The following is a 12,944-nucleotide window of genomic DNA, read 5'->3' as shown; positions in this document are numbered from 1 at the left end:
TCACAGCTCAAGCTGGTCCGACCTCCGTCGACGGCCAGACATTCCCGGACCGTGGTCGTGAGCGGGACCCCCGGATGAGATTCCTGTCCTGAGCCCAGGGTGCCGAGGCCAATTGTGACCTTTGTTGCTTCCGGCTGATCAGCGACCCCAGGCTTTAGCCTGGAGCCAGAAGCTTGGCTCTACCCTGCCCTGTGACCCTGCCATCCTGGGCCCACCCTGCCCTATGACCCTGCCCTGTGACCCTGCCATCCTGGGCCCACCCTGCCCTGTGACCCTGCCATCCTGGGCCCTACCCTGCCCTGTGACCCTGCCCTGTGACCCTGCCATCCTGGGCCCTACCCTGCCCTGTGACCCTGCCACTCTGGGCCCACCCTGCCCTGTGACCCTGCCATCCTGGGCCCTACCCTGCCCTATGACCCTGCCCTGTGACCCTGCCATCCTGGGCCCACCCTGCCCTATGACCCTGCCCTGTGACCCTGCCACTCTGGGCCCACCCTGCCCTGTGACCCTGCCCTGTGACCCTGCCACTCTGGGCCCACCCTGCCCTGTGACCCTGCCACTCTGGGCCCACCCTGCCCTGTGACCCTGCCACTCTGGGCCCACCCTGCCCTGTGACCCTGCCACTCTGGGCCCACCCTGCCCTGTGACCCTGCCATCCTGGGCCCACCCTGCCCTGTGACCCTGACCTGTGACCCTGCCACTCTGGGCCCTTCCTGCCTGGGTGGGCTCCATAGCTGCGACCATCTGGGTCACGCAGGCCTGCTCGTCTTCAATAAAACTCTTGCTGTACTTGGACTGTTGCAGGTCGGCGAGGAAGCCCAGATTGCCCTGAAATCCACCTGCTCCTGTGACTTCACCTTGCACTACGAGCTCGCCTCACGAGGAAACATTGTGAAGACAGGGATGCAGCCGGCCAGAGTCACCCAGCAACGCAGCAAGAGGGCCACTGTCACCTTCGACAAGAAAAAACAATCGGCACAGACATCACCGAGCCGTGAGTCGGAGGGAGAGGGAGGAGAAGGAAAGAGGGAGGGAGGGACAGATGTGGGGGGGGGGGGGGGGGGAGGGAGGGAGGCAGGGAGAGTTGGACAGGTGGAGGGAGGGAGGGAGAGTTGGACGGATCATGGGAGGGAGACGGGGGAGGGAGCGAGCAGGGAAAGATAGGTGGGGGGGAAGAGATGGATGGAGGGAGAGAGGAGGGAAAGGAGAGGAGGGGAGGGGGGAAGAGGGAAGAGATGGACGGAGGGAGCGAGGAGTGGGGGGGGGGGGGAAAAGAGGCGGAACGACTGGCAGAGGGACGGACAAACAGAGGGAGGGAGAGGGAGGCAGAGGGATAGGCGGATGGAGAGAGAGAGGGAGGGGAGGGGTGGAGGGACCGACCTATGTTCCTCAGGAGGGGAGATAGTTCGTTCCTGTCGGCTTAGCCTGGAAAGGCAGTGGTGTGAGGCAGTGCCCGCCAACCAGCTCCCCGAGCAGGGTGCACTGGGAGGGTAAAATATGGGTCACACTGAGTACAGAGGAGCAGGACTCCCCCAAGGTGAGACCTTGGAGCTGTGAGGTTCGAGGGTCTTCCGTCAACTCAAACATTGGCTGAACTTTCTGCGCTTCTCTGGGATATTTATGTTCTGCTAAACGTTTATAAAGCACTGGTTAGGCCCAGCTGGAGGATTGTGTCCAATTCTGGGCCCCGCACTTTAGGAAGGATGTGAAGGCCTTGGAGAGGGTGCAGAGGAGATTGACCAGAATGGTCCCAGGGGTGAGGGACCTCCGTTATGGGGAGAGACTGGAGAAGCTGGGGTTGTTCTCCTTGGAACAGAGAAGGTTAAGGGGAGATTTAATAGAGGTTAAAAGAATCTGCAAAGAGATATAGATAGGTGAAGTGAGTGGGCAAAAATAGCGTGGAAAAGTGTGAGCTTATCCACTTTGGATGGAAAAATGAAAAAGCAAATTATTTAAATGGGGAGAGAATAAAAAAATGCTGTAGTACAGAGGGATCTCTGGTCCTTGTACATGAAACACATAAGAACATAAGAAATAGGAGCAGGAGTCGGCTATCTGGCCTCTCGAGCCTGCTCCGCCATTCAATGAATCATGACTGATCTGATCATGGACTCAGCTCCACTTCCCTGCCCACTCCCCATAACCCTTAACTCCCCTACCATACAAAAATCTGTCTATCTCCGCCTTAAATATATTTAATGACCCAGCCTCCACAGCTATTTGGGGTAGAGAATTCCAAATATTCACGACCCTCTGAGAGAAGAAATTCTTCCTCAGTTCTGTTTTAAATGGGCGACCCTTTATTCTAAAACTATGCCCCCTAGTTCTAGATTCCCCCACAAGGGGAAACATCCTCTCTGCATTTACCTTGTCAATCCCCCTCAGAATCTTATACGTTTCAATAAGATCACCTCTCATTCTTCTAAACTCCAAGGAGTATAGGCCCAACCTGCTCAACCTTTCTTCATATGACAATCCTTTCATCCCTGGAATCAACCCCGTGAACCTTCTCTGAACTGCCTCCAATGCAAGTATATTCTTCCTTAAATAAGGAAACCAAAACTGTATGCAGTACTCTAGGGGTGGTCTTACCAATGCCCTGTACAGTTGGAGCAGGACTTATCTGCTTTTATACTCTATCCTCCTTGCAATAAAGGCCAACATTCCATTTGCCTTCCTGATCACTTGCTGTACCTGCATACTAACTTTTTGTGTTTCATGCACAAGGACCCCCAGGTCCAGCTGTCCTGCAACATTTTGTAATCTCTCCACATTTAAATAATAATTTGCTTTTCTATTTTTTCTGTCAAAGTGGATAACCTCATATTTTCCCACATTATACTCCATCTGCCAAATGTTTGCCCACTCACTTAGTCTGTCTATATCGCTTTGCAGATTCTTTGTGTCCTCCTCACAATTTGCTTTCCCACCCATCTTTGTATCGTCAGCAAACTTGGCTACATTACACTCGGTCCCTTCATCCAAGTCATTAATATAGATTGTAAATAGTTGAGGCCCCAGCATTAATCCCTGCAACACCCCACTAGTCACTGTTTGCCAACCAGAAAATGACTCTCTGTTTTCTATTAGTTAGCCAATCTTCTGTCCATGCTAATATATTATCCCCAACCCTGTGAGCTTTTATCTTGTGCAGTAACCTTTTATGTGGCATATTATCAAATGCCTTCTGGAAATCCAAATACACCACATCCACTGGTTCCCCTTATCCACCCTGCTCGTTACATCCTCAAAGAACTCCAGCAAATTTGTCAAACATGATTCTTCTTTCATAAAACCATGCTGACTCTGCTTGACTGTATTATGTTTTTCTAAATGTTCTGCTACTACTTCCTTAATGATGGATTCCAACATTTTCCCAACGACAGATGTTAGGCTAACTGGTCTATAGTTTCCTGCTTTCTGTCTGCCTCCTTTTTTAAAAAGGGGCGTTACATTTGCAGTTTTCCAATCCGCTGGGACCTCTCCGGAATTCAGGGAATTTTGGCAGATTACAACCAATGCATCCACTATCTCTGCAGCTTCTTCTTTTAAGACCCGAGGATGCAGGCCATCAGGTCCAGGGGACTTGTCCGCCTTTAGTCCCATTAGTTTGCCTTTATCTCTAGTGATGGTGATTGTTTTAAATCTCTTTCCCCGCCCCCGCAATAGCCTCTTGATTATCCACAATTGGGATGTTTTTGGTGTCCTCTACCGTGAAGACCGATACAAAATATTTGTTCAACGTCTCTGCCATTTCCCTGTTCCCCATTATTAATTCCCCAGTCTCACCTTCTAAGGGACCAACGTTTACTTTAGCTGCTAGTTTCCTTTTTATATACCTGTAAAAGCTCTTCCTGTCTGTTTTTATATTTCTTACTAGTTTAGTCTCATATGCTGTCCTCTCTGTCTTTAACATTTTTTTAGTTGTCCTTTGCTGGTTTCTAAAAATTTCCCAATCCTCTGGCCTTCCACTGTCCTTTGCAACATTGTATGCCTTTGTTTTTAATCTGATACCGTCCTTTACTTCCTTAGTTAGCCACGGATGGTTCATCCTTCACTTAGCATCTTTATTTCTCACTGGAATAAATCTTTGTTGAGATATGAAATATCTCCTTAAATGTTTGCCACTGCATTTCTACAGTCTTACCCTTTAATATATTTTCCCAGTCCGCTTTAACCAACTCTGCCTTCATACCTTTGTAATCACCTTTATTTAAGTTCAGGACACTAGTTTGAGACCTAGCTTTCTCACCCTCAAACTGAATTTGAAATTCTACCATGTTATTATCACTCGTCCCAAGAAGATCCTTTACTATGAGTTCATTAATTAATCCAGCCTCGTTACACATTACCAGATCTAAAATAGTTTGCTCCTTGGTTGGTTCCACAATGTATTGTTCCAAGAAATCATCCTGCATACACTCTATGAACTCTCCCTCAAGGCTACCATTGCCAATTTGATTTGACCAATCAATATGAAGATTAAAATCGCCCATGATTATTGCTGTACCTTTCTTACAAGGCTCCATTATTTCTTGATTTATACTCTGTCACAGAATGGTTACTGTTTGGGGGCCTGTCGTCCTCGCCCACCAGTGACTTCTTTCCCTTGCTATTTCTTATCTCCACCCAAACTGATTCTACATCTTGATCTTCTGAGCCAATATCATTTCTTACGACTGCACTAATCTCAAAAGGTTAGCAGGTAATTAGGAAAACAAATGGAATGTTGGCCTTTATTGTAAGGGGTATAAAAGTAGGGAAATCCTGCTCCAACTGTACAGGGTATTGGTGAGACCACACCTGGAGTACTGCGTACAGTTTTGCTCTCCTTATTTAAGGAAGGATATACTTGTATTGGAGGCAGTTCAGGGAAGGTTCACTAGGTTGTCTTACGAAGAAAGGTTGAGCCTATACACATTGAAGTTTAGAAGAATGAGAGGTGATCTTATTGAAACGTATAAGATTCTGAGGGGGTTTGACAGGGTAGATGCAGAGAGGATGTTTCCCCTCGTGGGGTAATCTAGAACTAGGGGGCATAGTTTCAGAATAAAGGGTCGCCCATTTAAAACAGAAATGAGGAGGAATTTCTTCTCTGAGGGTTGTGAATCTGTGGAATTCTCTACCCCAGAGAGCTGTGGAGGCTGGGTCATTGAATATATTTAAGGTGGAGATAGACAGATTTTTGAACGATAAGGGAGTCAATAGTGATTGGGAGCGGGCAGGGAAGTAGGCCAAGATCAGATCAGCCATGATATTATTGAATAGTGGAGTAGACTCGAGGGGCCATTTCTTATGTTCTTATAGGTGTTCAAAATCAGAAAGGGTTTTGATCGAGTAAATAAGGAGAGACTGTTCCCGGGGGCAGGAGGGTTGGTAATCAGAGGACACAGATTGATGATAATCAGTAAAAGAACCCGAGGGGGAGATGAGAATGTTTTTACGCAGCGAGTTGTTGTGATTGGGAACACACTGCCTGAAAGGGCGGTGGGAGCAGATTCAATAGTAACTTTCAGAAGGGAATTGGATAAATAAGTGAAGGGGAAAAATGTGCTGGGCTGTGGGGAAAGGGCAGGGGGAGTGGGACTGATTGGATCGCTCTGTCACAGAGCCGGCACGAGCTCGATGGGCCCAATGGCCTCCTGTGTTGTAAGATTCTATGGGATTTGAAGAACGCGGAAAATGCGGAGGTTGAAATGAGCTGAATCTGCTGCTTTCTCCTCAGATCGACCCAAATCTTCCGCCAGTGAGGTGGATGTGTGCAGCACTTACTTACATTTCTCTGTTACACACCACATGACGCCGCTCAGCCGGCTACTGGTGTACTACGTGCGTGAGAACGGCGAGGGCATCACCGACAGTATCCAGATCCCCGTCCAACCATCCTACCAGAATAAGGTGGGTGCACAACAACCGCTTGCATTTATATAGCGCCTTTAACGTAGTAAAACGACCCGTGGTGCTTTACAGGAGCGATTATCAAACAAAATTTGACATCGAGCCATATAAGGAGCTATTAGGGACAGGTGACCAAAGGCTTGGTCAAAGAGGCAGGTTTAAATGAGTGTCTTAAAGGAGGAGCGAGAGGCGGAGAGGTTTAGGGAGGGAATTCCAGAGCTTGGGGCCCAGGCAGCTGAAGGCACGGCCACCAATGGTGGGGCGATGGGAATCGGGGGATGTGCAAGAGGTCAGAATTGGAGAAGCGCAGAGATCTCTGGGGTTGTGGGGCTGGAGGAGATTAGAGATAGGGAGGGGGTGAGACCATGGAGGGATTTGAACACGAGGATGAGAATTCAAAATTTAAGGCGTTGCCGGACCAGGAGCTAGTGTAGGTCAGCGAGTGCAGGGGGTGATGGGTAAACGGGACTTGGTGCGAGTTAGGACGCGGGGCAGCCTGGTTGTGAATGAACTCCAATCGGTCCGGGGAGACACGTTTAACGTGAGTGATTCACACATGTTCCGTTTTTGGTTGAATGTCTAGGTATCGATCTCGGTCTCCTCCAACAAAACGATGCCCGGTGACCTCATCAGTGTGGCGGTGAAGGGAGAGGCGAGATCGTGTGTTTGCGTTGCCACTGTGGATAAGAGCGTGTACCTTCTGAAACCAGGCTTCCAGCTCACCACCAAGAAGGTAATCAAACCCCCCTCTCTTACAGACATGTGAAAACTGCACTCTCGCAAATATAGGAACAGGAGGAGGCCATTCAGCCCCTCGAGCTTGGTCCGCCATGCACTTTGATCATGGCTGATCTGTATCTTAACTCCATCTACCCGCCTTGGTTCTGTAACCGTTAATCCCCTTACCCAACAAAAATCTCCCAATCTCGGTTTTGAAATTTTCAATTGACCCCCGGCCTCAACAGCTTTTTGGGGGAAGAGAGTTCCCGATTCCCACTGCCCTTTGTGTGAAGAAGTGCTCCCTGACATCACCCTGAACGGCCGGGCTCTAATTTTAAGGTCCTGCCCCTTGTTCTGGACTCCCCCCACCAGAGGGAATAGTTTCTCTCGATCGACCCCATCGACTCCTTATAATCATCTTAAACACCTCGATCAGATCTCCCCTTAATCTTCTACACTCGAGGGAATACAGGCTCAGTCTGTGCAACCTGTCCTCGGGATTTAACCCTTTCAGCCCCGGTATCACCCTGGGGAATCTGCGCTGCTCCCCCTCCGAGGCCGATATACCCTCCCCGAGGGGCGGGGCCCGGGACTGGACGCAGTTACTGCACACTGGGTCGGAGCAGGGCTTTAATCCGCAGGGCTGTAATCACCAGCTCTCCATACCATACAAAGCTAGGTGGGATTGTAAGTTGTGAGGAGGATGCAAAGAGGCTTCAAGGGGATACAGACAGACTCAGTGAATGGGCAAGAACATGGCAAATGGAATATAATGTGGAGAAATGGGAAGTTATCCACTTGTGTAGGAAAAATAGAAAAGCAGAGTATTTAAAAAAACGGTGAGAGACTGTGAAATGTTGGTGTTCAGAGGGACCTGGGGGTCCTTGTACACCAATCACTGAAAGTTAACATGCGGGTACAGCAAGTGATTAAAGCAAATGGTCTGTTGGCCTTTATTACAGGAGGATTTGAGTATAAGAGTAAAGACGTCTTACTGCAATTATACAGGGCCCTGGTGAGACCACACCTGGAGTATTGTGCACAGTTTTGGTCTCCTTGCCTAAGGAAGGATATACTTGCCATAGAGGGAGTGCAGCGAAGGTTCACCAGACTGATTTCTGGGATGGGGGGATTGTCCTATGAGGAGAGATTGAGTAGACTAGGCCTATATTCTCTAGCGTTTTAGAAGAATGAGAGGTGATCTCATTGAACCATAAATTCTTACAGGGCTCGACAGGGTAGATGCAGGGAGTATGTTTCCCCCGGGCTGGGGAGTCTAGAACCAGGGGTCACAGTCTCAGGATAAGGGGTCGGCCATTTAGGACTGAGAGGAGGATAAATGTCTTCATCGGATGAGGGCAACGCGGTTGACGGATTTCCAAAAGGCATTTGATAAAGTGCCACATAACAGGCTTGCAGCAAAGTTGAAGCCCATGGAATAAAAGGGCCAGTGGCAGCATGGATACGGAATTGGCTCAGTGACAGGAAACAGAGTAGTAGTGAACGGCTGTTTTTCAGACTGGAGGAAGGTATACAGTGGTGTTCCCCCGGGGTCGGTACTGGGACCACTGCTTTTCTTGATATATATTAATGACTTAGCCGTGGGTGTACAGGGCACAATTTCAAAATTTGCAGACAACACAAAACTAGGAAGTACAGTGAACAGTGAGGAGGCTAGGGATAGACTTCAGGAGGACATAGACAGGCTGGTGAAACGGGCGGACACGTGGCAGTTGAAGTTTAACGCAGAACAGTGCGAAATGATACATTTTGGTAGGACGAATGAGGAGAGGCAATATAAACTAAAGGGTACAATCCTAAAGGGGGTGCAGGAACAGAGACCTGGGGGTATATGTACACATCGCTGAAGGTGGCAGGGCAGGTTAGGTTGAGAAAGCGGTTAAAAATGCTTACGGGATCCTGGGCTTCAGAAATAGAGGCATAGAGTACAAAAGCAAGGAAGTTATGATGAACCTGTATAAAGCACTGGTTCGGCCTCAACTGGAGTATTGTGTCCAATTCTGGGCCCCGCACTTTAGGAAGGATGTGAAGGCCTTCGAGAGGGTGCAGAAAAGATTTATGAGAATGGTTCCAGGGATGAGGGACTTCAGTTACGTGGATAGACTGGAGAAGCCGGGGTTGTTCTCCTTGGAGCAGAGAAGGTTGAGAGGAGATTTGATCGAGGTGCTCAAAATCATGAGGGGTCTGGACAGAGTAGAGAGAAACTGTTCCCATTGGGGGAAGGGTCGGGAACCAGAGGGCACAGATTTAAGGCGATTGGCAAAAGAACCAAAGGCGATGTGAGGATTAGGATCTGGAATGCACGGCCTGAGAGGGTGGTGGAGGCAGACTCAATCGTGGCATTCAAAAGGGAGTTGGATAAGTACCTGGAAGAATTTTGTTTCAGTGCTGCGAGGGAGTGGGACTGGCTGAGGTGCTCTTGCTGAGAGCCGGCACGGGCTCGACGGGCCGAATGGCGGCCTCCTGTGCTGTAACCGTTCGATGATTCTATGATTCTCAGAGGGTGGTGAATATTCAGAGAAGGTTCACTCGGTTGATTCCAGAGATGAGGGGGTTGACTTATGAGGAAAGGTTGATAGATTGTGCGTTTACTCATTGGAGTTCAGAAGAATGAGAGGTGATCTTATCGAAACGTATAAGATAATGAGGGGGCTCGACAAGGTGGATGCAGAGAAGATATTTCCACTCGTAGGGCAATCTAGAACTAGGGGGCACAATCCCAGAATAAGGGGTCGCCCATTTAAAACTGAGATGAGGAGAAATTTCTTCTCTCTGAGGGTTGTAATTCTGTGGAATTCTCTGCCCTAGAGAGCTATGGAGGCTGGGTCATTGAATATATTTAAGGCGGAGATAGACAGGTTTTTGAGCGATAAGGGAGGGAGGGATTATGAGGAGTGGACAGGGAAGTGGAGCTGAGTCCATGATCAGATCAGCCATGATCTTATTAAATGGCGGAGCAGGTTCGAGGGGCCGAATGGCCGACTCCTCCTATTATGTTCGTATGTGGGAAAGTGTCCGGTACTGGGAAAGGGATAATATAAGGATGAGTGGTCCTCTTTCTCCTCTTTCAGACTGTCGCTCGAGATCCCTGGCACCTCCCAGCTCTGTCTGCGCTTCACTCCAGCTGGCCCACATACTCACTGACGCAGCCAAAGTGTCATTGGGGCGAGGGTGAGCCCTGTGTGTGTGATGGGCAGCTCGTCCCCGAAACAGCCGCAGTATAACTCCGATCCAACAGTGTGGTCACAGCAAACCCTCCCGAGGCTTGATGGTCCGATGTGGTGTCGAGTGGTCTCGCTCTGTCTCGCCCCCCCCCCCCCCCAACACCAGGGACGAGGGGCTTCAGTGACTCCCAGCTGGAGATGGCAGGTGGGAGGGTCGGAGATAGAAATACTTTGATCCGTGCCCTGCCAGAGAGCGTCGCTCGCTCGCTTGCCATCATTCCTCGGGTCAGCAGTGGCCCCGGATTGTGTAACGGGCCCCCGGGGGTATCCCCCCCATTAACGGTTCCTGGGGGAGGGGGGGGTATCCCCCCGTTAACGGTTCCTGGGGGGCGGGGGGGTATCCCCACGTTAACGGTTCCCGGGGGGCGGGGGAGTATCCCCACGTTAACGGTTCCTGGGGGAGGGGGGAGTATCCCCACGTTAACGGTTCCTGGGGGAGGGGGGGGTATCCCCCCGTTAACGGTTCCTGGGGGGCGGGGGGTATCCCCACGTTAACGGCTCCCTGGGGAGGAGGGGGGGGGAGGGGTGGCGGTGTGGGAATCCCTACGCTAACACTCTCCGATCATTCTCCAGATATTCCAGGAGTTGGCTGATTACGATGTTTCAGATGCTTTTGGAATTCCGAAGGAGGACGGTCACTTTTGGTGGCCGGGACTGTCGACACGGCGACGGAGGCGGAGATCGTCGGTCTTCCCCTGGCACTGGGATATCACCAAGGACGCTCACTTCGCCTTCAGCGTAAGCACCGACTCTTGCTCTGCCCTATCCCCCTCCCCCTCTCTTCCTTCCCCCCCCCCCCTCGCTCCCCCACACCGACTCACACTGGGGTACGGGTCCCACACACATTGACCCTCACTGGGGTACGGGTCCCACACACACTGACTCTCACTGGGGTACAGCTCCCACACACACTGACCCTCACTGGGGTGCAGGTCCCACACACACTGACCCTCACTGGGGTACGGGTCCCACACACACTGACCCTCACTGGGGTACAGCTCCCACACACACTGACCCTCACTGGGGTACAGGTCCCACACACACTGACCCTCACTGGGGTACGGGTCCCACACACACTGACCCTCACTGGGGTACGGGTCCCACACACATTGACCCTCACTGGGGTACGGGTCCCACACACACTGACTCTCACTGGGGTACGGGTCCCACACACACTGACCCTCACTGGGGTACGGGTCCCCCACACACTGACCCTCACTGGGGTACGGGTCCCACACACACTGACCCTCACTGGGGTACGGGTCCCACACACACTGACCCTCACTGGGGTACTGGTCCCACACACACTGACTCTCACTGGGGTACGGGTCCCACACACACTGACTCTCACTGGGGTACAGCTCCCACACACACTGACCCTCACTGGGGTACAGGTCCCACACACACTGACCCTCACTGGGGTACGGGTCCCACACACACTGACCCTCACTGGGGTACGGGTCCCACACACATTGACCCTCACTGGGGTACGGGTCCCACACACACTGACTCTCACTGGGGTACGGGTCCCACACACACTGACCCTCACTGGGGTACGGGTCCCCCACACACTGACCCTCACTGGGGTACGGGTCCCACACACACTGACCCTCACTGGGGTACGGGTCCCACACACACTGACCCTCACTGGGGTACAGCTCCCACACACACTGACCCTCACTGGGGTACGGCCTGAATCTGTTCGTACTCCAGCCGGGTACTGCCTGTTGACCATTCTTTCCACCACCTCCCCTCCCACCCCCACCCGACCCCTCGCCACCAGTTTTCCTGCACCCCAGGCGGGGAGTTCCTGGATGGATGGTGATGGAGTTCAAGTTGGAGGTTTGTGGGGAAGGGCCTTGCTGCACGAACTCTCACCCCTCACCCCCAAGGCTTCAGCCTTGCGCCCCCCCCCCCCCCCCACCAATGCCACCAGGACTGATTTGGACGGTGGGAGTCATTCTACCCAAGACTGGACATCTGATGTGACTCTGCTTCCTCGGTTGCCTAGGAAACGGGCCTGGTGGTCATGACGGACGTAGTGAGCCTGAATCACAGACAGAACGGGGGGATGTATACTGACGAGGCTGTGCCGGCGTTCCAGCCCCACTCCGGCACCCTGGTGGCAGCCTTGCACCCACGGGTGGTACCCAGGTAAGAGAAGCCCTCTGCTCTGCCACACTCTGGGCGCTGATCTCTTTGTTGCAGCCGGCTGCGGCCCTTTTACGGGTCGGCTTGTTGAATGCTTGGTGGTGGGCGTTGGAAGCATCTCCTGGTGGGACTGAGCTTCAGTCCAGTGATCCCAACAAGTCATGGGGCAGAGAGTGATGGAGTTACGAGTGGGGGAGGGGTATTTACGTGAAAAGGAAAAGATGCAGGACTTTGGGAAAAGGAACTAATTTGTCAGTGTCAGCCGTGGCTCAGTGGGCAGCATGCTCGCTTCTGAGTCAGAAGGTTCTGGGCTCAAGTCCGCCTCCAGGGACTTCAGCGCGGCGCTCCCTCAGCACTGCCCCTCCGGCAGTGCGGCGCTCCCTCAGCACTGCCCCTCCGGCAGTGCGGCGCTCCCTCAGCACTGCCCCTCCGACAGTGCGGCGCTCCCTCAGCACTGCCCCTCCGACAGTGCGGCGCTCCCTCAGCGCTGCCCCTCCGACAGTGCGGCGCTCCCTCAGCGCTGCCCCTCCGACAGTGCGGCGCTCCCTCAGCGCTGCCGCTCCGGCAGTGCGGCGCTCCCTCAGCACTGCCCCTCCGACAGTGCGGCGCTCCCTCAGCACTGCCCCTCCGACAGCACTGCCCCTCCGGCAGTGCGGCGCTCCCTCAGCACTGCCCCTCCGGCAGTGCGGCGTCCCTCAGCACTGCCCCTCCGGCAGTGCGGCGCTGGGATTATCGGCTTAGATTTTGTGCTTAAGGCTCTGGAGTCGTGCTTGAACCCACGACCTTGTGAGTACAAGATTAGGAGGTATAAGACGAGAGTTCAGAGGTCATAGTCCAACCAATCAATGAGGGAGAGGGGTGGCGGTTATGCCGCGGGGTGTGTGGGTGGTGACACTAAAGGTGGTTGAGAGGAATTCCATCTTGCGGGAT

The 12,944-nt window shown here is 52.3% G+C and overlaps 1 protein-coding gene across 1 annotated transcript in view; it reads left to right on the top strand.

Annotated features, from left to right (window-relative positions):
- Positions 1–12,944, top strand: part of cpamd8 (C3 and PZP like alpha-2-macroglobulin domain containing 8) — a 110,137-nt gene that overhangs the window by 25,523 nt on the left and 71,670 nt on the right. Inside the window, exons 12-16 of the mRNA XM_070861074.1 lie at positions 805–994; positions 5,726–5,898; positions 6,482–6,631; positions 10,437–10,601; positions 11,875–12,017. Coding sequence (XP_070717175.1) covers positions 805–994; positions 5,726–5,898; positions 6,482–6,631; positions 10,437–10,601; positions 11,875–12,017 — 821 coding nt within the window. The remainder of the gene's footprint in view (positions 1–804; positions 995–5,725; positions 5,899–6,481; positions 6,632–10,436; positions 10,602–11,874; positions 12,018–12,944) is intronic.

Source organism: Pristiophorus japonicus, chromosome 18 (genome assembly GCF_044704955.1).
Source record: "Pristiophorus japonicus isolate sPriJap1 chromosome 18, sPriJap1.hap1, whole genome shotgun sequence".
Taxonomy (NCBI): Eukaryota; Metazoa; Chordata; class Chondrichthyes; family Pristiophoridae; genus Pristiophorus; species Pristiophorus japonicus.
This window is presented reverse-complemented; position numbering and strand designations above follow the sequence as displayed.